Source organism: Mugil cephalus, chromosome 13, assembly GCF_022458985.1.
Source record: "Mugil cephalus isolate CIBA_MC_2020 chromosome 13, CIBA_Mcephalus_1.1, whole genome shotgun sequence".
Taxonomy (NCBI): Eukaryota; Metazoa; Chordata; class Actinopteri; order Mugiliformes; family Mugilidae; genus Mugil; species Mugil cephalus.
In genome coordinates, this window is record NC_061782.1 from 26,417,418 (window position 1) to 26,444,329 (window position 26,912).

The window sequence follows — 26,912 nt, forward strand, 5'->3', positions numbered from 1 at the left end:
GGCACTGCTCAGGTTGGTCTATATACTCAGTGATGATCATGGATAAAGAAAATAATTGAGGGTGAGTCCGACTCCGGCCTTTATGTGTGAAGTTTGCATGTTCTCCCTGTGTCTGTGTGGGTTTTCTCCAGGTACCCTGGTTTCCTCCCACCATCCAAAGACATGCTCATTAGGCTAAGTGGTGATTCTAAATTGACTGTAAATGTGAGTGTTGAGTGCAAATTGTTGATTGTCTCTGTGTTAGCCCTGCATTAGACTGGTGACCTGTCCAGGGTGTACCCCACCTCTCTCCCAATAGCTGGGATAGGCTTCAGCAACTTCTGCGTCCCTAATAAGCTAATATTGCAGCGTGTGTCTGGGATTTCACCTGGGGACTGAATAGGATCTTAGCCAATTGTGGGAAACCTGACAGAGTCAGCACATAGTAGGCGATTGGCTCGGCAACAATAGGGGCAGGTCCTACTGTGTACAGTAGGCTTAGATTGACAAGACTGGGTGCTCTGTGTGAAATGGAGTGCTGTTGAGACAGCTCTTGTATCTCTGAATGAAGATAATGTCTTCTGCCTCCATTTATCTCTTTACTTTATGTGAATATGTCTTTTAAGAATTTCAAATTTGTGGGAGAAAATAAAAAAAAATATAAAATATAATAAAAAATTTCTCATCAATCAAAGATTTTGTCAGCGAGACATTAATGTTACATGGGTGTAATATCCAAAACCTCAAATCCAGCCAAGAGGTTGTCATTATCTCAGTTGAGGACTAGCAGAGAGACCAAGGCTAGCAGGTAGCAGCTTCTGGCAGCACCCATAAGTCAATCAAAGTGGGATCCGGGTACAGCTGCAGAAAGCAGCCAGACATGTGACTGTCAAACTAAAATTATTTTTCCCTAACAGTTCACTTAGCTACCAAGCAAATTGCTGCATATGTTGAAAAAAATAGAGGGTGTGGATAAACTGGAATAATACTGATTCTAGCACAATAAATAAAAGGTAAATGTTATTTTTATTTATTTATTTTTTAAAACGTACAGAAAAATAGAAACGGAAGAGCATACAACATACAGATAGATACCAACCAATTAACTTTTTTGTGTGTGTTCCAGATATTGCCCAGGCAGACTTGTGGTCTTTTCACACATACAATCTTCTATAATGAATACCCAGGAGGGTCAAAGGAGCTGGACAAGAGCATCAGAGGAGGAGAACTCTTCCTCACTCTCCTTCTCAATCCCGTAAGAGAACCAACATTAATGCATACACCCCAGAAGGGACTTGAAACCTAAAGCTTGTTTTGTAATAATTAATATTTATTTCAATTGAAGGTAGAAGCTACAATGTAAACTGTGTTTCTGAGAAATTGTCAAGAATAACTGAATGAAATCAGTAGCTCTGTTATTTTCTGTCCGCTGTTTTCTGCACACTAGAACACTTATTTGTGTTCTAGTATTTAGTTTAAGAATTCAACCTGTTTTAATGCCCCTTGTCCTGTAGCTCTGGGAATTTTTTAGTGGATGTTAGATGTAACTGTAACCTGCCAGTGCGTGCATCTTCTAAATTTTAACTTTGCTGCATATTTGCACCTTTGAATCTTTTTCTTGATATGTACAAGTGCTTTGATTCATTAATGGATCTGGAAGTTAAATGTCCAGTTTTCATTCGTGATATGGGCCTTTGTGTCCTTGCAGTTATGATGTGAACTGCCTTTTTGACATTTAATACAAAAAATATCTGGGAACTCACTTGGACTTTGTACACAACTTGATTTATTTACTATGGTATATGGTTTTATTTGGAAGTTTGTGTTTTTTAAATTATTTTGTAAAAATTATACTGTGATTATTAATGCTGCAAAATGTGTGTTTTTAAAACATGTTTAGCTGGAAACAAACACTGCTGTCTGTTAAATTAACAACTTTAATTTGTAATTTTTGTCTTGTCAATCCAGATCAGCATCTTTATGACTCACCTGTCAAACTATGGCAACGATCGTTTGGGTTTGTACACTTTTGAGTCATTAGTGAAGTTTGTCCAGTGCTGGACCAACCTCAAGCTGCAGACTTTGCCACCCGTCCAGCTTGCTGAGAAATACTTCCAGATATTTCCAGAGGAGAAAGATCCACTCTGGCAGGTGGTTACATTTATTTTCTTCTTGAAATACAGATAATTTTTTGCCAAAGATTTATCTTTGATTTATCTTACAGGAATTGCTATAAAGTTGTTGGCATCAAAATCCCCCTTTTGTTCTTGCCTCATGATCAATCTTTGAGTCCTGAATTGTTAAACGGCTACAGCTGTACATCAACAATGTATTTTTTTAATTCTTTAAATTCAATTTTATATTTAACTATTTTATTAGAATTTTTTTTCTTCATGTTTGTGATCAAAAAAGTATTAGACATCAGTGACAGATTTCTGATAATGGTGGCAAACTGTGCGCAAGAGTTGAGACATGAAAAACTATAAATGTAGCAGAAACACTGAAATTAATGTATATGGATGAATGTACATAATTATTGATGTAATAAAAAAAATATATTTTTCAGAACCCTTGTCATGACAAGAGACACAAAGATATCTGGTCTAAAGAAAAGACCTGTGATAGACTTCCGAAATTTCTCATTATTGGACCACAGAAAACAGGTAACAACTTCCTTTACTATGTAAAAAAATGCTGTCAACTAAGAATGCTTTCAAAAATACAAATAATGGTTGTTTTTTATTTTTTTTTTATCAATTTACATAATGCAAAGTGAGTGAACAAACGGAAAATCTAAATCACATCAATATTTGGTGCTACTGCCCTTTTCTTTTCCCATCTACTGTCTGGTGAAGACTGGACAGAAGTGGTCCTCATGAAAGACTTGTAGTCAGAAAGCCATACCTCTAACATGGAAACAAGGCCAAGCGACTCAACTATGTACGAACACATAGGAACTGGGGTGCATCTACACAAACGCAACTACAGACCGTTGGCACTTGTAACCTGCATCAACTTGATTCAACCTGGACACATTGTCAATGATGTTACCTGGGGTCATGGAGTGTTTTGGGTCTTTTGAACTTCATACACTGTCTGCCAGGTGACCCAGCTAGGGTTGATTAGGCCCCGTCTTTTGTCCAGGAGGTGCTACTTCATCCACAGCTCTCCTCTCCTCATTCATAGCCACCTTTAGGCACAACTTATGAGATGAGCAGTCAGTGTTGTAGTGGCAACAGTTTCTGGGATTTTAGTTGTTTATCCAGGTAAACTTTGAACTCCCAGTCATTTGCTGTTGCTAGCAAGCCAGGGGAGGTGCCCAGGTGTCTGGTGGTGGCTTCTCCCCAGCTTGTACAAAATTGATGGTTTTCTTCATGGGACAGAGGCACTTGCGGTGGACAATTCCACTGCTGATGGTGTTCACTATGGTCTTTAGGCCTTGGTCATGGCGACAGCAGTAGCGCCCCTCAATCAGGGCTTTCAAACAGCAGCTGAGGATGTGCTCCAGGGCCCCCTTGTTCAGGCACAGGTTGGGTGGGCTTGGTAGTATATGATCAGGAATCGTATACAATGGGGCACAACTTTCCACACCTCCTCCCATGAAACACTGTCTGCACCCATCTTATCCAGGCCCCCGTTGCTGCAATCTAACCGACCTGCTTGCCCACTCCTCCTCTACTGATGCATACTAATGCTCCTCTTCCGCACCAGTGACCTCCTTTCCTTCCCATGCGCTGTGTCATAACTCAGTAATGCCCACAGCCTGTGCAGCCCTCCACTTCTGCCCTGTTCTTACATCAATCCCAGCTTGAGAGACTTTCGCGTTCTCTGACTGCCAGTATTGTAGCACCTCCCTAGTACAGCTCCCTTTGAACTCTTGAACTCTTCATTCAGTCTGCTGCTAAGTAGCTTCATACAGGGCGATGTCGCTCCGGCTCCAAGGCAGTTCCAGCCATTTCTGTAGGAGTCTGCTGACTCTCCCCTCAAAGCCCTCAGTATTGGAGATTCAAATCTTGTAGATCACAAGGAGTAAGAGAATCTGTGGGGGGATGCCATGCTGGGAGATCCGGGCTCTGAACTTAAAAGGAAGGCCTGACTTATACACTGTGGCTAGTCAGGCTTCAAGCTCAAGGTTTGTTGCACGAATGGTGGCTGTGTGAAGAATTGCAGACTGAAACTATCCAGAATGAGGTCCCATAGGCGTTGGCAACGTCCAACCACAGCATGACCATGTCCTCATTGATTTCCTGGGCTTCTCTGATAAAGTGTGTGAACACACCTGTATGCTCTTGACACCCCGGCACCTTTGAGATTCCTCCTTTCTGGATTTATGTGTTAATGTACAAGTTCCTCAAGAGATAGCCGCCTGGCAACAATGCTGAAATGCTTTCAGGATCTTAGCAGAGCCTGTGGTCCAGCTTTGGTCAGTTCTTATGAACCATGAAAGCTACAGGGTCTGAGCTTCTTCAAGCTCTCTTGACAACCTCCTGGATCTCCTTCCCATCAAAGTCCAGAGTTGGTGTATGTGGGTCAACCAGGTGTTGGTAGGGGCCCAGATATTCTTACCTGGATTTGTCACTAAAGGTGTCTCTGCGGTGAAGGTTGATCTCAGCTTTGGAACAGTTGAGCTGGCCACTGCACTTCTGGCTAAAGGCACTTGCGTTCCTTTTGGACAGCTAATTTTTCAGTGACTCTGTGATTGAAGTCTGTTCAATCTGGGTATTCTCTGCAGCAATACCCAAATAAAACCAATGTGGAATGGGGATGCTAAAAAAACATTATCCAGACACTGGGGTTGTGCAAACCATCCAGTATTTGTATTTGCTGAGGGGAAAAAAGGTATTTTTATTTGTACTTGAGTAAAATTAAAAATAGGTCTAAAAAATATTTTTTTTTAGTTATAATTCTAATTTATGATATGCATGTTTGAAAATAAGTATTCTTTAATTAGCCATTATAATGATAATGGATGTATGTGGTTGATGTTTTGCATTAAATTCAGCTAACATATGTGATTTAGGCTGACGTGAAGGGGCAGAACCTGACTGTGATGATGATTTGGAGCTTGTGGGTGACAATAGCGATGACTGTGGCTCGGTAGGGTAGGTAGGTAGAGTGGTTAGAGTGGTCAGTGGTTCAATCCCCGAAGTGTCCTCTGAGCTAAACATGCCCCATTCCGAAGTGTCCTTGAGCAGGACACTGAACCCCCAGTTGCTCCCATTTCGTGGCACTGGTGTGTGAATGTATGCATTGTTGTGTGAGCGAACGCATTATTTGTGGCTTTCTTAATACCAAATTTGAGTTCGGCTCCAACCCCTACCAGGCACATTGTATAGTGAACAGATGTCATAATTATTTTTTTAATAGGTAATTTATGTCTACTGTGTCAATACTTTTTTTCCTGCAAGTGTGATTGGGTAAGGGTTACGGTTGCTGTACTACCTTACCAACAGAGCACAGTACATGAGGACAAAGGGTTGTGTGCCTGATGTGGTAGTCTGCAGCACGGAGCCCATCATGGAACTGTGTTGGCTCCCTTTTTCTCCTTGTACATTGCAGACTTTAGATTCCTCTCAACCAGCTGTCATCTTCAGACATACTCAGATGACTCTGCAATCCTTGGCCTAATCCAGGATTTGAAAGAGATTATAGAGGAGTCATCTGAGAGTTTGCATTCTGGAACCAGAAAATCTGCCTCCAGCTTAATGTGGCAAAAACCAAGGAGATAGCACTGGCTTTCTGCAGGGACAAATGCACACCACACAGACTGCTGGGAATGGACATAGATATAGTATTAAATACTTAAAAAGTACCCCAAGTGGCAGAAACCAGAGGAGAAAGAGAAGGAAGAGCAGGAATAATCACTGGAGGATCCACCCCTGTATAGTATGTACCACCTGCAGATAACAATAGTAGCTTATAAACCTAAAACCAACACAAAGCAAATAAATCACATAATCACACAATAATACCTTAAAGAAAGTTGCAGAGTGAGGGGCAGTAAGTGACGATAAGCAGTGGTCTCTCTAATCACCTATGGCAGGCGAAAAGCCAGCAAAATCTCAGTTACATCAGGGGAAAAAAAACGTTTCTGACAACTAAGAATGGCAAAACTTGTGGCGTGACAACCTATTGATAACATAATAGTTACACACAAATAACCACAAACAATTGCATTTTTTACCAAATTTTCACTAATAAATTGGACGACACAAGGACACAACTTGCCAAAAATAAATGCTGCATTGTCTGATAGGTAATTCAGTGAAGCGGAATGTACACTGACGGTCTTTCTTACATAAGTGGCCAAACTTCTATTGTCCGCTCACATATGAAACTGCCTCATTCTAGTTTTTCCTCTTCCTCCTTTTTTTCCTTGACAAATTATATATCAAAACGTGTGGTATGATCGGGATCAGTGTGTTATTACTTTTCTCTATGAAATATGATTTTTTCGTGACATAAGTCATGAAAAACTGCGAAACAATTTCCCATTGAAATGAATGGGACAGACGAAAAAAAAAGCGAAAAAGAAAAAAAGTTTTTCGAAGGTCTACTGCTCAGGCATACTTTCACCTAGAGACTTCATTTAAACTTAAATTTAAGCTTTGTGTATTGGTGTACTAATCCTCGTTTTGGTAGGTCTCATAGTTTTTGATCATTATTCAATGACCATGATAATTTTTGTAGAAATTCTGACTTTACAATGGATGTGTATTGCACGGAATGTTCGTGCTACAGTTCGTGACCTCATCATTTAGAGTGAAGGCACATGTCTGAAATCGCTTGAAATATTTCTCTTTCCACGCTTGTCCCGGCCCCAATTTACAAGCTAGACACATGTCTCACCACCTCTCATTAACTCCTGCTGTGGACTAGGCTATGTAGCTGGTGTCGGGTTGTATCTTATTTCAGATATTGGCAGAAGGGAGAGATGTTTGCTTGAAGTGTAGTCGCATGTCCCATCACCTCTATTACCTACTGCTGCTGGTAAGGCTAGTTAGTAGCTGACGGCTGGTCTGCTGGTCAGTTGTCCAGTTGGATTGGGCTTCTAAAGGAGTTTTGCCTCAGATCATGGCACAAAGGATCGTAACATCACGTCCTGGGGTCTAGAAGACAAGTTGATGGTTTAGATGCTGTAATTATTGAAGTGAGGAAGGTCAATTAGAAAAAAAGAAAGAAAGAATCCAAATATTGACTGGGTCCTACAGAGGTTTCTAATGCCACTGTACTTACATTTTTGACAGCTGGAAGGAAGCTGAATTTTATCTCTAATGCAAACCATTTTATCATTAAATATGTTAGAACAAGATCTAAGGAGAGATTAAAACAATTTACATTCTGAGAAAAGGCAATTGAATCTAATAATGACATAAATGAAGAGCCAAGACTGTCACTGCTAACATCAACATGGATGCTAAAGTCACCTACTATAACGACTTTATCTATTCTATAAATCACATAGAAATTCAGAGAATTCAGCTAAAAATTCAGAGTAAGGAGCAGGTGGGCGATACACCACAATAAATTAAATACATACTGAGTTGCACTGAAATAAATTCAAACTTTTTTTGTCGACTAAGACAACTTATCAGTAATATAACTAATAGTTCCATTTAATTAAAACACAAATAATTGCAATTTTTTACAGTTTTTGACGATAAATCAGAGAGCACAGGAACATAGCTTACTAATGATAAATGCTGCGTTTTCTTAAACGTAAATTAACGATGCAGCATGTGCACTGATGTGTTGAGTCATTTTATACATAAATGTAAAGAAATGAAGAAGTATCTGTCCAGTTTTTGCACAGCTTGCACCTAGGGTCACTTCTGTTGCTGTAGACCCCAGTTTCTATTATGTTGTTGTATGTTGCTCAGACTTCTACTGGTGCTTTTAGTTTTTTTCATGCAGAAAAGAATATGATATACATAATGAAGGTCAACTGGACTTGTAGAATTTCTTTCAAGGAATTCTACAAGTCCAGTTGACCTTACTCAACGCCTTTGGGAAATATATAATGAATACAATATTAAAACATAATATATATACACACACACACACACACACACACACACACAATATACATACTGTATGTGTATATAAACTGAATGTGTGCATGTGTATGTTCTTTTTTTGACATTATAAATTTCAAATTTTTACTCAAAGGTACAACAGCACTTCATTCATTCCTGAGTCTCCACCCAGCAATCACCAGTTCCTTTCCAAGCCCCACCACCTTTGAGGAGATTCAGTTCTTCAGTGGAGTATACTATGACAATGGGATTGATTGGTAAAAACAGAACCTACTTACTGTACACTGTCTTTATCAATTCCTTAATGCAAACAAATGAGTGGCGTAAAGCACTTTAATGAGGGGATCTTCATAGAATATTCAGATCACATATTCTGCATGTATTTTTTCTAATACAATCCACAGTCAAAACTTAGGGGGCACTCACACTAGGCAATCGTGCTGTGCCAAAGCACGCTTGTCCCCAAAGTCCAGATTTTTAGTCCGCAGGTTGGTCTACAAAAGACTAACTGTACAATTTGATACAGTTTCAAATTTTTTTCAGAGTGGAATGAACTTAAATCTGCCAAAGATCCAGTTGTTATTTCATATCCGTATCAAACTGAAACACTGTTATTGAGATGCTAACACAACACCTAATACAACATCAAATTAAATCTTTCATGACGGTGACTCCTTTTTTTACCTGGTATATTCATGTTTTCCCTCAGGTACATGGACTTCTTCCCATTCCCTTCCAATGTCAGCACAGACTTTATGTTTGAAAAGAGTGCCAACTACTTTGACACAGTGGTAGCTCCCAAAAGAGCATCTGCCCTGCTACCCAGAGCCAAAATTCTGGCAGTTCTCACCAACCCCATAGACAGGGCTTACTCTTGGTACCAGGTACGAATTATCACCCTCTACAAGATCGTCTTTATTGCTGATGAAACTTCACGCATATCCACTGCTGTGTCAGACTGGACATTTTTTAATACTTAGAACTTTATCCTCTACTGTTTTTTCTATGTGTGCTAATGACCACAGCACCAGAGGGCCCATCAAGACCCTGTAGCACTCAACAACACTTTCCATGCTGTGGTGACAGCAGGCCCATCTGCCCTGAGGGATCTACTTGCACTTCAGAGACGCTGCCTTAATCCTGGGACCTATGCTATCCATCTGGAACGCTGGCTGCAATACTATCAACCCAGCCAGGTATGTGGTTTGAAGTTAAAAATATGAATGGAAATAGTATATTGTACCAGTTCAAACATTTTATGTTCTTGGAATTCATTTATGTGTGTGTTTTATCTGAAATAATCCTGTCAATAACACTATAATCGAGTCAAGGGCTTTGCTAAGCATTTAAATGCACCCTATGTAGCTACAGATTTAAATACTGATAAAATACCCCTAGAGTCAGCGAGAGCAGGGGCGGAAGATGACTCACCATTGGCTAATACGGTTATTGACTCTGGAACGGAATTGACTATGGATAGGCAAAGCCTTTTAATAGAAGCTAGTGGTTCAGATGTAAATGGAAAGAAGCAGCAGGTTTGTGTGTGTGGCTGGCAGAAAGTAACAACAGTAAAGGGCCTCAGAATCCATCAAGGGAAGCAAAAGTGCTTGGTAGAGGGAACGCAGGGAAACCACATTGATAGCTACTTTTTAAGAAGCCTATCAAGTCAGTTGGTTGAAGTCCAGCGACAGGAAGTAACCCACAGCTCACAGGATATCAGCATCCCTAACGTTGAGGCAGGTACTAGCACGGAGGCAGAACAAAAGCGTAGCCAGCCAAGGAGGGACAAGATCAGTGGTCAGAAACCAAGGGTGACGTGGCCAGGCGCAGCTGACACTAGGAAGTGGGAGGACATCAATAATGATCCGCTAGGTGAACTAAAAGGGACGGTAGAGAATAAGTTGGAGAGGATGGGAGATATAATCTATGATTATGGTAAGGAAAGATTTGGCATTAGTGAGAAGCGGAAGAAACCAGAGGGAGGGGTAGTTAGGTCTAGGCGTCAGCAGGAAATCGATAGACTTATACAGGAGAGGAGAATGCTTAAGAGGCAGTGGAAGAAGGCTACAGAGGAGGAGAAGAAAGGAATTAATTGCTTACAGGCAGGTGTGAATGAGCAGCTGGCAGCATTAAGAAGGGCGGAGAGCATTAGAAAAGATAGGAGAAGGAAAGCGTGGGCGAGAGTGGCATTCTATAGGGATCCATTTAGATTTGTGAAGTCGCTGTTTAGTAAAGAGAAGAATGGCAGCCTGATGGTGCCAAAGCAGGAACGTGAGGAGTACTTGGCGGAGGTACACAAAGATAAGGAAAGGTTTAGGAAGATGGCACTCCCCTCTGCTATTCCACCAATTGGAGAAATAGGCAATCAGTGTGATGTTAGTCCCATATCGGCTGTATAAAAGTGCACCAGATGTATTGAGATTTCTTTGGAAATTGATGAAGGTAGTTTGGAAGAAACATGTCATTCCCAAGGCATGGCGTAGAGCAGGGGGGATTTCATTCCAAAAGAGAAGGGCTCAGAAGAGATAAGTCAGTTTAGACCAATCAGTTTGCTTAATGTTGAGGGGAAGGTCTTCTTCAGTGTTGTGGCACAGAGGCTGTCTAAGTACTTGGAGGAAAATGGCTTGATTGATACTTCGGTGCAAAAGGCTGGAATCCACGGCTTTTCTGGGTGCTTAGAGCACACCAGTATGATTTAGCACCAAATCTAGTTAGCAAAGCGAGAAAAGAGAGACCTGCATGCGCTATTTCTAGACCTGGCTAATGCGTTTGGTTCATTTCCTCACAGTTTGTTATGGGAAGCTTTTGATTTTTTTTAGAGTTCCAGGCAGTATCAAAGGCCTAGTCAAAGCATATTTTGCAGATATGCAGCTCTGCTTTACCACAGCAGACTATACTACAGCATGGCAGCAGCTGGAGGTAGGTCTCATGGCATGGTGTACAATCTCTCCACTAGCCTTTACAATGGCAATGGAGGTGATTATTAGGGCCTCGAAATGGGTGGTAGGTGGAGGAAAGCTGCATGGAGGGCTTCGTCTCCCCCCAATTAGGGCCTACATGGATGACACGACAACTGTTACGTCAACTGCTCCATAGCAAGACTGCTAGATAAGTTAAACAGCAACTGGCAGTGGGCTAGGATGAAGGTGAAGCCAAGTAAGTCTAGGATTGGGATTAAGACAAGAAATGAAAGGCATTTCGAGCATAAACTGGTCAGGGCTCCCAGGAAAGCTGAGATTATGGTGCATGCAATTTTGGTTATTGCCCTGACTAATGTGGCCACTGACAGTGTATGAGGTCCCTCTGACAAAGGTAGAGAAGCTTAGAAGGATGATTAGCTCATCAATTTGGAGATGGCTTGGTATCCCACGCTGCTTAAGTGGTGCAGCCTTGAATGGGAAAGGCATACTGGAGCTCCCAGTAACTAGTCTAACAGAGGATGTTACGACCCGACAGGGCAGAAAATGTCTAGGGGAACACAAGGAGGTAACAATTGAGGTAAAAGGAGAAAACAAACCAAAGAAGCCAACCAAGGACCGTCTGCAATCGCAGGGATTTATTTACAATATACAATAAACCACGAAGAAGCCTTTTCAGACACCACAATGCCGGCCAGAAACAAACACGCTGCACACGCTGGCTGCAGGATCACTCCCCTAATGACGCACACAGGTAGGAGCTTTATAGAATACAGCTGGCAATCAGCTAATCAGCTGATTGAGGTGGAGGGGGGGAAGGCGGTACCTGAAACGAAAGAACAAAAAGACAAGGCCACACACACACTGGCCCGTAACACCCCCACCGATAAGAATAAACCCCACCTACAGGCAGAAAATAAGCATTACACTATATATAAATCACAGATCATACACTAATATAACACAGATGTTGACAATTGACTTTGCAAGCAATGACGTTACCCACGTGACAGCATGTCAGCCACCAGATTATCAGCCCCTTTCTTGTGCTTCACCTCGATGTTATAGCGCTGTGCTTGGAGCGCCCAGCGCATCAACCGCTGGTTACTGTTATACATCTGCATCAGGAAAACAAGGGGGTTGTGATCTGTGTACACTGTAACCGGTACAGACGTGGAGCCAACATAAACTTCGAAGTGCTGCAAAGCAAGGAGCATGGCCAGGGTTTCTTTCTCAATCGTTGAGTAATTCAGCTGATGCTTTTTAAACTTCACTGAGAAGTAGCAGACAGGGTGGCACACATTATCAACACCGTCTTGCAATAGCACTGCTCCAGCTCCTATGGCATTAGCATCGACTTCTAGCTTGAAAGGCCTGGAGAAGTTGGGTGCAGCCAACACTGGGGCACTACAGAGGAGGGACTTGGCAGCAGTAAAGGCATGGGCACAGTCATCATCCCAAACAAAAGGAATGGATGGGCTACACAGCTTGGTCAATGGGGCAACCACTACAGAAAAGTTTTTACAAAAACACCGATAGTAACCGGCCATACCCAGGAAACGTCTCAGTTCACGTCGAGTCGTAGGTGTCGGGAGAGCCAGCACAGCCTCAACCTTGGTGGTCACGGGTAGAACCTGCCCATGGCCAACCTGCTTCCCCAAGTAGGTGACCATAGCCTTGCCAAATTCGCACTTGGCCAGATTTAACGTTAGTGAGGCATCTGCCAGGCGCCGGAACACATCCTTCAAGCTGGAGATGTGACTCACCCAGTCTCTGGAATAGACCACCACATCATCTAAGTACACGCTACAGTCAGGCACATTTCCCAATACATGCTGCATGAGGCGCTGGAAAGTGGCTGGGGCATTTCTCATGCCAAAGGCCATTACGGTGTACTGCAAGAAAGCATCAGGGGTTACAAATGCAGAAATATCAGATGCACGTTGCGTTAAAGGGACCTGCCAGTACCCTTTTAGCAGATCTAGTTTCGTAATAAATTCTGCAGGACCCACACTGTCAATACAGTCATCAATACGAGGTAAAGGAAAGGAATCCGGCACAGTCACTGCATTCACCTTATGGAAATCGGTGCAGAATCGAGGGGTTCCGTCTGACTTAGGAGTCAACAAACAGGGCGAGCTCCAAGGACTACAACTAGGTCGGGCAAAACCGTGTTCAACCAGGTACGCAACCTCTTGTTTCATTAATTCTCTTTTCTCAACAGGACAACGGTATGCATGCTGCTTAATGGGTGTATGATCACTCACATCAATATCATGTTCTAACACATTGGTACGGGATGGCACATCCCCATGCAAAGTGGGGTAGGTAACGAGAAGGTCAAGCACATCCTGACGCTGAGCTTGGGGAAGATAGGACAGATGTTGCTTGGCATTCGACATGAACTCAGAGTTGGACAACCGGCCAGACTGCTGCGCATCAGAGGGTGGAATCAAGTCATCAGTTACATCGGCTACACAAACAAGCAAAGGAGCGACGGTAACAGAGTGCTTTGAACATGCAACCTGTTTATCCTCTGGTGAGTGGAAAGCTTTAAGCATGTTAATATGGCACAAACGAGTCTTCTTGCGACGCTCGGGCGTCCGGATGACATAATCTGTGTCAGAGATTCTACTCTCCACTACATAGGGACCCGTGAATCGAGCTGTAAGCGCGGACCCAGGTGTGTGTAGCAACACCAACACCTCATCACCAGGCTGGAACTGCCGCTCAACAGCCTTCTGGTCAAATCGTTGTTTCATACTGACCTGAGCAGAGGAGAGGGCCTCTTTTGCCAGTTTAGAGGCAAGATGCAGACGCTCTCTGCATTTGGAGACAAAATCCACAATGTTAGTTTGTCTTGGGGAGCTGCCCACCAACTGCTCCTTCAAGACTGCTAACGGACCTCGCACATTGTACCCAAATACTAGCTCTGCTGGGCTGAACCCCAGGGACTCCTGCTTTGCATCTCTAATGGCAAATAATACAAATGGTACCCCCTCATCCCAGTCTTTACCACTGTCATGACAAAATTTACTCAACATAGATTTTAAAGTTTGATGCCACCGTTCAAGCGCACCTTGAGACTCGGGATGGTAAGCACTCGACACAGAATGACCAATACCCAGAGACTGCAGGGTCTTATTAAAGACCTTGGAAAGAAAATTAGTTCCCTGGTCAGTTTGCACCACCCTCGGCAAACCAAACAGAGTGAAAAACTTCAGCAGTGCCTTCGTGACCGCTGGTGCTGTAATTTTTCGTAAAGGGACAGCCTCAGGAAACCGAGTGGAGACACACATCATTGTTAACATGAACTGGTTGCCAGCCTTAGTTCTAGGCAATGGACCCACACAATCAACAATCACATGCTCGAAAGGTTCACCAACGGCTGGAACAGGACGAAGAGGAGCAGGGGGAACAGGCTGATTCGGTTTCCCTACAATCTGACAAGTATTGCAACACTTACAAAAATTCGTCACATCATCCTTTAAACCGGGCCAAAAGAAATGCCGGAGGACTCGATGATAGGTCTTAGTTACCCCCAGGTGACCAGACCACAAATGTTCATGGGCCAACTTCAGCACATGCTGGCGACAATTAACAGGAAGGACTATCTGATGGACCACCCCCCAATCCTCACCAAGCTCAACTGCTGCTCTGCCTGATTGTGAAGCCCACCTGCGCATCAGGACACCATCGTCAAGAAAATATGGTTGCTTAGATGTACACTCACTGGATTCCTTCACAGCAGCAGCCACACATTTAGCTAAGGATTGATCTGTTTGCTGGGCAGCAATGAGAACCTCACGATTAAGTGGTAAGGGAGCCGCAAGAGCAACAGACTCCCCACCCTGGTCAGGTTTTCTGAACCCACCGTCCTCTGAACCACCACCAGGGGGCAGCTCATCCTGGGAGAGAACAGATAGAAACAGAGAATCGGCCAAATCAACCTCCTGGTCCTGAGCCTGCCCACGGGTCTTAGCTCTTGTTAGCACACTAACCGTAAACACATCAGGATGTTTTTCAGCCAACTCATCAGGATAAGTCTCTGGAATGGGCTCAGCAACGACCTTAGGAACAGGATAAACCTTTCCGCCAGCAATATCATTACCCATGATGAAATCGACACCACTAATAGGAAAACACGAGCGAACCCCCACATGAAAATAACCAGTTGCCAGATCCGACTGCACATGGATTCGGTGCAGAGGGGCGGGAATGAAACCCATCTCAATCCCCCTAACCACAGCACTGGCGTCAGACTCAGCACCAGATGGCAACACACTGGACAAAATGAGGGACTGCGAGCAGGCAGTGTCACGCAGCGCAGTCACTAGGCGCTGGTCCCTGGCCTGTCCCGCAAGAGACACCCAACACTTGAATATGAAAGGCCTAAAACAGTCTTCAGGAACCTCTGACACTATGGTCTCGCTACTGATGGACGTTTTAATAAGCCCCACGCCTTTTGGTGGCCTCACAACAGGCTGCTTACGCTTCCAGGCAACACAATCCGCGATCAAATGACCCGACTTATGACAATAAAAACATTTCCGATCAGCTTTGGAAACAGAAGGAACAGCAGCTCCTGACACCTGCGAACCAGACTTCAGCAAAACCTCCCGAGAAGACTCACGTTTAGCCAATACACTTTTGTGTGTGAGCGCAAACTCATCTGCCAAGGTAGCAGCCTGCTGCAAGGTGGACACTTTCTGTTCGTTCAGATATACAGCAGTACGCTCCGAAACACAACTTTTAAATTCCTCCAGCAACATAAGTTCGCGCACCGAGGCAAAATTGTCAGCCTTACAGGCCGCACACCACCGGTCGAAGAGAATGCCCTTCTCTCTGGCAAAGTCAATATGGGTCTGGTTGGATGTCTTACGAAGACTTCGAAATCGCTGTCTGTACGCCTCAGGTACCAGCTCATATGCCCGCAGAATAGCACCTTTAACTTTGTCATAATTGAGACCATCCTCCACGGACAAGGAGGAGCAGGCCTCCTGAGCTCTACCCGTCAACCGGCATTGTAGCAAAATAGCCCACACATCCTCTGGCCAGCGTAACGCAGCGGCAATACGCTCAAAGGCGCCGAAATAAGTTTCTACCTCTGCCTCACGAAATACAGGGACCAAGGAAATGTGTTTAGTCACATCGAAAGTGATGGATGGAAGTGACACAGGTGGAGCCTCGCCAGCAGGAGTAGTACGAGCCTGAAGCTCAACTTGGCGCAGCCTAACAGCTGTGTCCGCCTCTAACTTTTTTAATTCCAACTCCCTGCGAAACTGAAACTCACGCTCGCGCTCCTCTTTTTCTAACTGAAAACGAGCTAAACGGACTTTCAGCCTGGCTTCCACTTTTGAGCCAGGAGTGGACTCAACAGAGAATGGGACAAACTGAGGTAGTGTGACCGGCCTCGCCGCCGTCCCCACCTCTTTTACAGCAGGAGTACCCTGATCGGCCACTTCCACCGGGCCGCCCTCACCAGGAGAGGCTGCTGCCACAGCCGGAGCGACCCCAGGCAAACTAAGAACTCCTCTACTGACCAACTCATGTAAGAGCACCGCCTTTAGCTCAGCTTTGACAATGGACATAGAAACCGGAACACCATAATACTCGGCAATCACACGTAGATCACTTTTTGTACATTTATCAAACACAATGAATGAGGGATCCGACACAAATGCGCCAGCGTCAAACGCTGCCATTACAAAACACTCCGCGAGTAAATAACAGCAGACCACAAACAAAATAATCAACTGGGAACCACCAGGAACACACGCACCACGTATGATGTCCACACACAAACAGCCGCCACGAAAGACAAAGTTCCCCAGATCCTACCTAACATGAACTTCACCTACCTATCTTCTGGGGCGTGCCGGGCTCGAGGCGTCTTATTGGCAACACATCAGCGGCCGAAACCCTGAAACGCCAGCCCCCACCGGAGACCAAAGCCTCCACCCGGAGTTAACCCCGAAAATAAAAAAGGCAAAATAACAAAAGAGCACCCGATGGAAAGGATGAGTTCAACTCAACCAAACTGGGCACTCACCTGTGTAATCTGGAGAAGCTGCCACTGACGTCGCCACCGGCTGCAGGCACACAGACACCAATACGCAGGACAAATTGAGAATGAACAACGAAAAAAAACTCTCCGGTACGGCTGCGAGAACGATCCCGGACGAGCCCCCAAAATTGTTACGACCCGACAGGGCAGAAAATGTCTAGGGGAACACAAGGAGGTAACAATTGAGGTAAAAGGAGAAAACAAACCAAAGAAGCCAACCAAGGACCGTCTGCAATCGCAGGGATTTATTTACAATATACAATAAACCACGAAGAAGCCTTTTCAGACACCACAATGCCGACCAGAAACAAACACGCTGCACACGCTGGCTGCAGGATCACTCCCCTAATGACGCACACAGGTAGGAGCTTTATAGAATACAGCTGGCAATCAGCTAATCAGCTGATTGAGGTGGAGGGGGGGAAGGCGGTACCTGAAACGAAAGAACAAAAAGACAAGGCCACACACACACTGGCCCGTAACAGAGGAGCTTAAGTGTGCTAAGGCTAGACCCATGGTTAAAATGGGGAGGAAGTGGAACCCGGTGTTCAGGAGGCACAGGCTGTCCTCAGGCTTAGGGATATCATGGGGCATGTGCAGCAAGGGCGTGGAGGCCTGGGACTGTGTGCAGGGAAACCTCTGTGGAGCAAGGCATCCGCAGTGGAAAAGAGGAAGATGGTAGTGGAGGAAATTCATAGGCAAGAGGAAACAATGGACTAAGGCAGTGTTGCAGGCTAAGCAAGGACAGTGGGTGAGCTGTGAGAGTGCAGAGAAAAGGAAGGTGTCGTGGAGAAATCTGTGGAGCATGGAGGCTAGTAGGATTAGATTTCTGATAGGAGCAATTTATGATGTGCTGCCATCTCCCCAGAACCTAAAGCAGTGGTTAGGGGAGGATGCTGCCTGCCCACTTTGTTCTTGTGTATGTACGCTTAGCCACGTTTTGACAGGTTGCAGGGTTAGTCTCTCTCAAGAGAGATACACCTGGCGTCACAACCCAGCTCTGAAATGCTTTGCAGCTGCAATTGAGGAAAAAAAGATTGAAATAAATTCCTCATCTGCTAGAAAGGAGAGTAAGCATATTTTGTTTGTTCGGGAGGGAGATAAGGCCAGAACAGAAAGATTCAGGTGTAGTGCAGGGCAGCTAAGTGTGGGTGGAGCCTGGGACCTGAGGACCGATTTAGATGGTGGTTTGAGCGTCCCACAACAGATAGCCGTGACCCTCAAAAGACCGGACTTGCTGTTGTGGTCTGAGAAAGAAAGGATAGTGTATTTTGTGGAATTAACTGTCCTGTGGGAAGACAGAGTTGAAGAGGCGAATGAGCGCAAGAGAGATAGATATGCGGCGTTAGCATCGGAAGTGGAGCAGCGAGGCTGGAGCACCCAGGTGCGCCCAGTGGAGGTCAGCTGCCGTGGATTTGTTGCAAAACCCGCCATTGCTCTCCTGTGTGAGTTAGCAATTTGCGGAAAAGAACAGAGGGTTGCTGTAAAGATATGTCACTGGCAGCGGAGCGAGGGAGTCAGTGGTTGTGGTTACGGAGGAAGCACACTAACTGGGGAGCATGCTAAAGGTAAGGCAAGCTATATACTGTCAATAGGTAGCAGTTGTAGTAAGATTAATCTAATCTGTCGGTTGAAACGCACACGGTGGCATGGTGGCTGCATTGAGGGGGGTGACCCCGGGATGCTGGAGCTCACTGTTATGCCTTCTTGAGGTGTTGTGGGCCTAACTTAACGAAACATCTGTGACGGGAGGTGCCCACTTGAAAACCCTAATGATGTGCTGCACACTGCACACTGCCTACTGTTGCTAGTTAGGCTTGTTTGCTGGCGTTTTCTTGTGTGTAACTTCTGATCTTGGCAGAGGGGAGGAATGTTAGGCTAGGCTAATAGTATTTCGTTTCTGACATAGGCAGAAGGAAGAGATGTCTGGTCCGGGTGTAGTCGCATTCCCATCATCTCTATTACCTACTGCTGCTGGCTAGGCTAATCAGCTGGTGTTTTATTTCTGTGGCTAGGCTAATTGTATCTCGTTTCTGACATAGGCAGAAGGAAGAGATGTCTGGTCCGAGTGTAGTCACATTCCCATCATCTCTATTACCTACTGCTGCTGGCTAGGTTAGTTAGTAGATGACCACTGGTCTGCTGGTTGGTTGTCCAGTTGGACCAGGCCTCTTTAAAGGAGTTTTGCCCTAGATCATGGCACAAGGGATTTAAACCCTAAAAAGGTGAAATCAGTCACTTTTATGTGCTTACTTGTTTACTAACATGTTTTACAGTCTCACAGTCAACTCAAGCTGACTAAGTGCAGAGTATGCCGTTGATCATAACATACATACTGTACACTGTTAATTCTTTGATGTCACTAATATGTTAAGTACTTGAATCTTAACTTTACAGAACATATCACTAAGTATGTGTACCTAAAGACATGGTATTGCCTGAGGATAACTAGTTTAGTCAAAATAGCTTTAAATGTAGAATTAGCATGAGAGGATAAGCTTGAAGTTCTTTGTTGCATTCAATTGATAATTTTTATTAAAAAAAATATATATATATATATATCTACCTCTGTTGCTGGAGACTAACTCTTTGTGTGCCTCAGCTGCACATTGTGGATGGGACCCTGCTGAGATCCAACCCAGCACTAGTGATGGAAGGAATCCAGAGGTTCCTCGGCGTCACTCCAATCTTCAATTACACCCTGGCTCTAATGTTTGTAACACATTCAATTGCATTCATGCAACCATACACACTGTTCATCTAGAAGAAATATACAAAAGGGACTGTTAAGGGTTTGGGTTTGTAATAAAAACAGATTCACCACTTTTGTGAAAGGTAATTGTTTTATTTTAAAATAACATAATATGTTTCTACAGGTATGATGACAGCAAAGGTTTCTGGTGTCAACGAGTGGAAGGGAGCCGAGCCAAATGTCTGGGGAAGAGCAAAGGCAGGAAGTACCCAGAGATGAGTCCTGAGGTACATGTACACCTTATAATATCATGATTTCATCTACACAATGCCAGGCATGTGCAATGTTTTAAGGGATGGCTCTGCTTTACTATTTTGTTAGTCGTTGCTTTTACCAGCATTAAAACTGAGTTAATAAAAATTGTGACATTTGGAGTACAGTGACATAGAAAAACATTTTTAAACTACAGGAATCTTAACTGTTTCTTAAAAAGAACAATCACTAAATCAGGATTTGTTCCTTATCTTAGCTGTCTTTAATTGAGGCACAAATACATGTTTAAAAGTTTTTGATAATGTGATTTGAGGTTTAGTTTGTTTTTTTGTTTTTGGATATATCTATATACAGCTGTGTTCAAAATAATAGCAGTCCAACATCATGAGTAAAATAGGTTGTTCCAAACAAAAGAACAGCTGACTTCGAATGACTTTAAAATGTCGATTAAAAAGGTGAAACATATAAAGAACTGTAGAAAATGATGATTTGGCTAAGATGAAATGATCTCATTTGCTTTAAAATGGCAACCAAAACCAGATGTGAAAGAAAACTGAAAACTACCATTCCAATGGATTGAAGAGAAACGAAAATGGCAAAGACTCCAGCCAAGCCAATGATCAGCTCTAGGGAGATCAAAGAAAGTCTAAAGTTACTTGTGAGTACTACATCTATGTGAAGCCAAGCTATCGCTAAAAAGCCCCTGCAAAGTCCCATTGCAAAAATGGCATGTGCCGAAGAGGGTACAGTTTGCCAAAGATCATCACCTTGGTTCCAGACCAACAAGACACATGTTACGTAGTGGCCAACCCAATCCTCGGACCTTGTGGAAAACTTGCAAGGTGACATCAAAAATGAAGAGGAATTGTAGAATGTAGTCCAGTCATCCTGCGCTGGAATACCGGTTAACAGGTACCAGAAGTTGGATCAAGCTAGGAAAGCTAAATCTAAATGTATGACCTTGTAAGGAAAAATCCAGGCACTGCTATTTTGCAGAACAGCCAAATATACCTTTTTCTTCTGTTTTTGTGAAGTAATTAAAAATTTGATAATTATTTGGAATAGAATGATAGAGTGTTACCAACACATTTGCACATATGGAAATAAAAGCTATTATAAGTATTTTGAGCTTTTCACTCACTTTAAACACACTATTATTTTGAACACAACTGTATACTTATTAGCCACAACAGCAAAACCACTGTCAGGTGGAGTAAATAACACTGAGAATTTTGCAACAATACACTGTTCTGCTGGATGTGGAGTTCATGTGGATGTCATAGACATGCAGCAGTATACACTCAAAAACGGTTCAGGAACAACTTTAAAAAAATGTGAAAAACAGCACAAGTTGTTGACCTCGTCTTCCCTAGATCCCAAACTGATCAAGTACCATGGCGTGAAAAGCTTTGCACCCTTCTTGATTACTTATTTTATTTGTCACACCTAAATGTTTTAGATCATCAAACTAATTTAAATGCAGGACAAAGATAACGCAAGTTCAGTTTCTGTAGCCACACCCAGGGCTGATTACTGTAACACCTGTTCTCAATCAAGAAATCACTTAAACAGGATCAAAAAGACCAAAAGATCCTCAAAAGTTAGACATCATGCCAAGATCCAAAGAAATTCAGGAACAAAATGAAAGTCTGAAAAAGGTCCTAAAGCCATTTCTAAAGTTTTGGAACTCCAGAAAACCACATTGAGAGGCATTATTCACAAATAACGAAAACCCTCCCAGGAGTGACCGGCTGGCCAAGAGCACAAGCGGTGACTCATCATCATGCACAGGTCAGCTGCTAAGCCTCATCAATTACATCGAAGATGAGTATCAGAAGAAGCTGTTAACAGGTGTCACCTTTGTCGACTTGTCAGCAGATTGTGACACTGTCCAACATAGGCTGCTGGTGAATTATTTTTGATTTTTTTATTTATTTATTTTTTTGACACAACAAGAGATGCTAAACTATGCAACATAATTAGAAGCCTCTGAGCAACAGGATGTCCCATGTCACACTCAACAAGAAAGGTATATGGTTCCATCAGTGCAATAGGCAGTGTTCTGGCTCCTCTCCTCCTCAATGTGTACACCTACAATTAACCCCTACCAGAAGGATGCAGCACCCCCCAGAAGTTGAGTCAACCCTGGAACGAGGTCTAGCAGATATGTCAGCATACTATTAGCAAAACCACCTGTGCCCAAACCCGAGGAAAATCCAAATTGGCATCTTCCATCTGAAGAACAGAGAGGCCAAACTTTAGCTTGACGTAACCTGGGACAGGATAAAGCTCGTGATATACCAGCATCCATTTTATCTGGGAGTCACTTTAGGCTGCAGTTACAGAGAACATATCCAGAAGATGATAGCCAAGGTCTCCACCAGGAACAGCCTCCTGCTGCAGAATATGTCTGTTCAGCATGGAGTACACCCTCATTGGCATTGCCTCCCTGACATTCGTAGAGCATCAAGACAATCGGCACTCAATTCATGAGCACTCTGCCACCCAGAAATGACTCTGCTCTAGGAAAAGCTTCCTGGACACCACCAAAGCCGGATGACTCAGTGAAGTGAGAGAGGCGTCACCCCCCACGAATGTCTTGCTACCGGCCATGACCAACCTTGGGCTGTCTGGAAAACTCTGAACGGCCTGCACCAGGGCCTCAATGAAGAGGTGGAAGTTAACAACATCTGACTCTTGCACAGAGCTCCAAACCTTGGAGCACATCATGGAATGCAGTCAGTCCCCTCGGTGTACTGGAGATGACCTGGCTGGACCAAGCACAGCTGTGCTCACCTGTGCCAACCATTGGAGGGACACGGTGTAGAAGACGGACGGACATGAGAAAGAAGAGGTCACAAAAGACCCCAGAATAACATCCAGAGAACTACAAGCCTCACTTTCCTCCGCTAAGGTCAGTGTTCATGACTCTACCATTAGAAAGAGACTGGGGGAAAAATGGCCATGCTGAAAACACTGCTGAACTAAACCAAGTTCAGACTACGTGTTTTTTTTTTTTATGCCACATATTCACCTGAATTGTGGTGACGTGAATGGAGCTATAGCCGATGAGAACAGACACGGAGTTGCTGTGAAATATGGAAGTAACGCAATGCAGTGGCAGTGGCAACAGGACCAGCAGAAAAAAAGAAGGTTTTGTGCTTCTCGTCCACTGAGGAAACTTTGGAGAATTTAGTGGAACATTAAAGTTGTACATCCTATTTTTATTTTTGGAATAAATGTTTTACCTGGGGACCTCTGATAGACAGAGGTTGTAAGTGATCTTAATACATGTCTGTGATTTGTCATTAAAAATTACACCACACCACACAGAGGTCCTCTGATAATAATCCAGCACAAATTGACATCTCTGTGAGTGGGTGAGTTTTTACTTTTGTTTGATTTGTGCCATTTTCTGCCTCTTGTCACTTAAGAATTATGAAGGATGTGCTATAATTCAAAGTCTGGACAGATGTTAGAGTGCAAACTTTGAACTATTCACCCCTTCAGATGGATGAAATCCTTAAAACAATCATTAATGTGTTCATCGGCAAAGGTGGACTTGATTTAAATACTGCTAGGTCATTGGTAATTTCTTCCCTGGGATAAATGTTGTCAAAACCTAATTTCTACCTAATACCGACCTACTTTTTTTACCTAATTTTCCTTTGGGGATGAATAAAGTAATCTATCTATCTAAAAATATATTCTTATTATCCATTATAATTTGTAAAGTAATTAAAACTATCTCTTGACACGCAGTAGAGTGAGTGAGATAGAAAGTAGCACAGTCATAACGGAATTTAACTTAAAAGAACATAAAAACATCTGAACACCTGTACTGCTCTTTTCAAATAAGTCCTTATTCATAGAGGATTAGTTTTACCTGGGACGTCAACTTTTAAAAATAATACTCATGGTCTTAGGGAGTGAGTGTATTAGCATATTCTGTAAAATATGCTTACATTCTTGCCAAAACAGTCCATTGAAATATGCTAACCGCGGTTTCAGGCAATAGTATTTGAGATGTTTTTGCATCCAGTTAAGCCCTGTGCCTCACAAAAGTCACATTGTTGCCAAACTGTGAAGGGGTTTATATGGTGCCTGCATTTTTTATGCCATCACGTATGTCATCACTTAATACAACTATTCAATCACAAAATGTATGTTTTGTCATCTTACCATGGTTTGCTTTATTGTTGCACGCCTGGAAGCAGCAGAGCAATAAAAGCATCATTTTCCAAGTTCGTAAAAACAAGGAATTTGGATGCGTTCAGGGCCTCTGCTGATTGGTCAAATGCTATAATGACATGTTCCATGCTTTGATAAATGGAATCATGAATTCTGCTGTCCTAATGGAGAATGTCTGGCCTTCTCTTCGTGACCTGAAGCGAACTTTGGTTCTGCAGCAGGACTATGATCCAAAACACACCATCAAGTCCACCTCTGAATGGCTGAAAAAAAACAAAATGCCTTTGCCTAATCAAAGTCCTGACATGAATCTTATTGAGAAGCTATGAGCTCATACTCAAAAATCCTCCAATGTGGCTGAATTACAACAATTCTGAAAGATCTCATCTCATCTTCTGTACCGCTTAATCCTGCACTAGGGTCGCAGTGGTTGCTGGAGCCTATTCCAGCTGGCATCAGGTGAGAGGCGGGGTACACCCTGGACAAGCCACTCTGAAAGATGATTGGGCCAAAATTCACTGTTGCAAACATCGCAAACACTTGATTGCAGTTGTTGCTGCTAAGGGCAACCCAACCAGTTATTAGGTTTAGGGTTCAATCACCTTTTCACACAGGACCATGTAGGTTTGAATTTTGTTTCCCTCAATGAAAACCTTAATTTAAAAGCTGCATGTTTGTATTTACTTGTTTTATCTTTGATTAATATTTAATTTTGTTTGATGATCTGAAACATTTCAGTGTGACAAATATGGAAAAGAAAAAAAAAATCAGGAAGGAGGCCAACACTTTTTCACATCCCTGTGTCTGTGAGATACTCTGGAACAAGCCAGGCACTGTCCTGTTGCCAGACCCCCCAGGACATCCTTGGAAGGCCTATGTCCATTCTTTGATGAGTCAGAACAGTTTTGGAGGCACAAGGGAGACCTACAGACAATATTAGTAAGGTAGTCATCATGTCGTCTCTTATTTGTGTATATCAGGGCTAGCAATCAATCAGTTTTTAATTGCATGAAATTACACGGTTTTCATAGATAATATATGACTACTGTCAATGTTTTGTAATTAATCTTTAAGTCTTAAATACTCCCACATGGGACCAGACAAATGTTGCATTTTTATATAAATGTATGTTTACATTTATATAAAATTATTATTGAAACTGTGCAAAACATTGACAAGTTTTATTCAGAGTATTGTCTTGAATAATCTCAAAGGTAACGCATGCACAGGGATATACTACATTTGCAGTGTGGGCTGCCTAGGGAGGTCTGCAGAGTGCAGTACTCTGATTGTGGCTTGGTTCACATTAACGAGTGCTTGTGCCTTTGTTTTTTTTGGCAGAGCTATCTGGTGGGGCTATATCAGTTTTTGCTCAGGATGTTGTTTTGTTTCTGATACCATCCATGGCGCTGCTGCATCTTCTGCATCCTGATCTCCCAAACTGTGGGTTGGGCTGTGGGTCAAATCACAGAACATGTTTATGTTAATTAAAACCCCAGTTAAAAGGAATGCTTGAATATGTTAACTTTGACACAAAAATCCTGTGTGTGTCTGTGTGTGTCTCTGTGTGTCTCTGTGTGTCTGTAGTCGCGTGCCTTTTTAACAGAGTATTACCATGAGCATAACACGGAGCTATTGCGTTTGCTGAATCGGTTGGGCCAACCTCTTCCTTCCTGGCTACGCCAAGAGCTCCAGGGCACCAGCTGGAGCTGAGACAACGAGCTCACACACACACAACACAACACAGAAAAGTTGGGACTGCATTTTGTGGTTGATTCAACATTTGGCTCTGGATTAGACTTGGACTACCTGATCTGGAATCATCATCAGCACACACTGAGAGAGCTACGAGGTCTTAGCTGAGAGTGTTGTTGCTTCTGCTGCATGGAAAACTGAATAACTGCACAACATGAAATCTAAAAGTGTTGATTGCTGTTTGAGCAAGATCATAGTGGACTCACTTCTCTTGATCTGTTGCCAACCTACCGCAAGCACTGGGCAGCCTTTAGACACAATCGGTGTTTGAAAAGGCTGACACTGATCAGCTGTAGATCCAGAGGACTAAGCAGATAAGTGTGTTTGGGATATGTGGATGTAGAATGTATGACTGGTATCACATGCACAGACACACATCTCATCTCCACGGGAATGACTGTAAAGGAGTCCATGTTAAAAGCAGTTGTAAATTCTAGTTAGGAGGTAAGTGCAAAACAAAACGACCAACTTTCTCACCCAGACAGTACAGACACACAACTCCTATCCTGGTCCAGTCAGCTGTTGGGGTGACATTCCAAATAGACACAACTTAATGATGACAACTCAATTTCAGTATGATGTGATTTGGTACATCACTGTTAGTGATAAGTTTTATTATACCCTGTTTGCTAGATAAAGCTTTTATTTAAATGATCAGACTGGTCTCCATAGTAGTTAGTGTCTCTGTTTTTCCCCTTCACTATTCTTGCTTTTAACCTGCATAGTGTAGGTTTTTTTTTTTGTCATGTCATGCATATAAATACAAATAGACCTTAATATAAATATACACCTTACACGAAATACTGTTGAGTCAAAGCTGGTCTACAGGACTGGAGTTTTAGCTGTAGTTGATACAAGGTTTTGCTATTTCTGAGCCAGAAAATGAATTTCACTGCTTGTGCTAAATGTCACTTATGTCTGTGAAGGTTCTCAGTCATGCAGGTCATGGTATATCCGAAAAGTGCTTTATAAATACTTTTAGGATACGCTAAATGTCAGCT

The 26,912-nt window shown here is 43.1% G+C and overlaps 1 protein-coding gene across 5 annotated transcripts in view; it reads left to right on the top strand.

Moving 5' to 3' along the window:
- Window positions 1-26,566, top strand: part of ndst2a (N-deacetylase/N-sulfotransferase (heparan glucosaminyl) 2a) — a 59,869-nt gene extending 33,303 nt beyond the window's left edge. For 3 of the 5 annotated variants that reach the window (XM_047603643.1, XM_047603644.1, XM_047603645.1), the window contains 9 exons: window positions 1,106-1,234; window positions 1,948-2,130; window positions 2,546-2,642; window positions 8,149-8,272; window positions 8,725-8,899; window positions 9,041-9,211; window positions 19,603-19,712; window positions 19,877-19,979; window positions 25,744-26,566. In XM_047603643.1, the coding sequence (XP_047459599.1) occupies window positions 1,106-1,234; window positions 1,948-2,130; window positions 2,546-2,642; window positions 8,149-8,272; window positions 8,725-8,899; window positions 9,041-9,211; window positions 19,603-19,712; window positions 19,877-19,979; window positions 25,744-25,869 (1,218 nt within the window). In that variant the 3' untranslated portion in view covers window positions 25,870-26,566. The other 2 variants (XR_007114024.1, XR_007114025.1) reach the window with 2 other exon arrangements.
- Window positions 26,567-26,912: the final 346 nt, after the last annotated feature.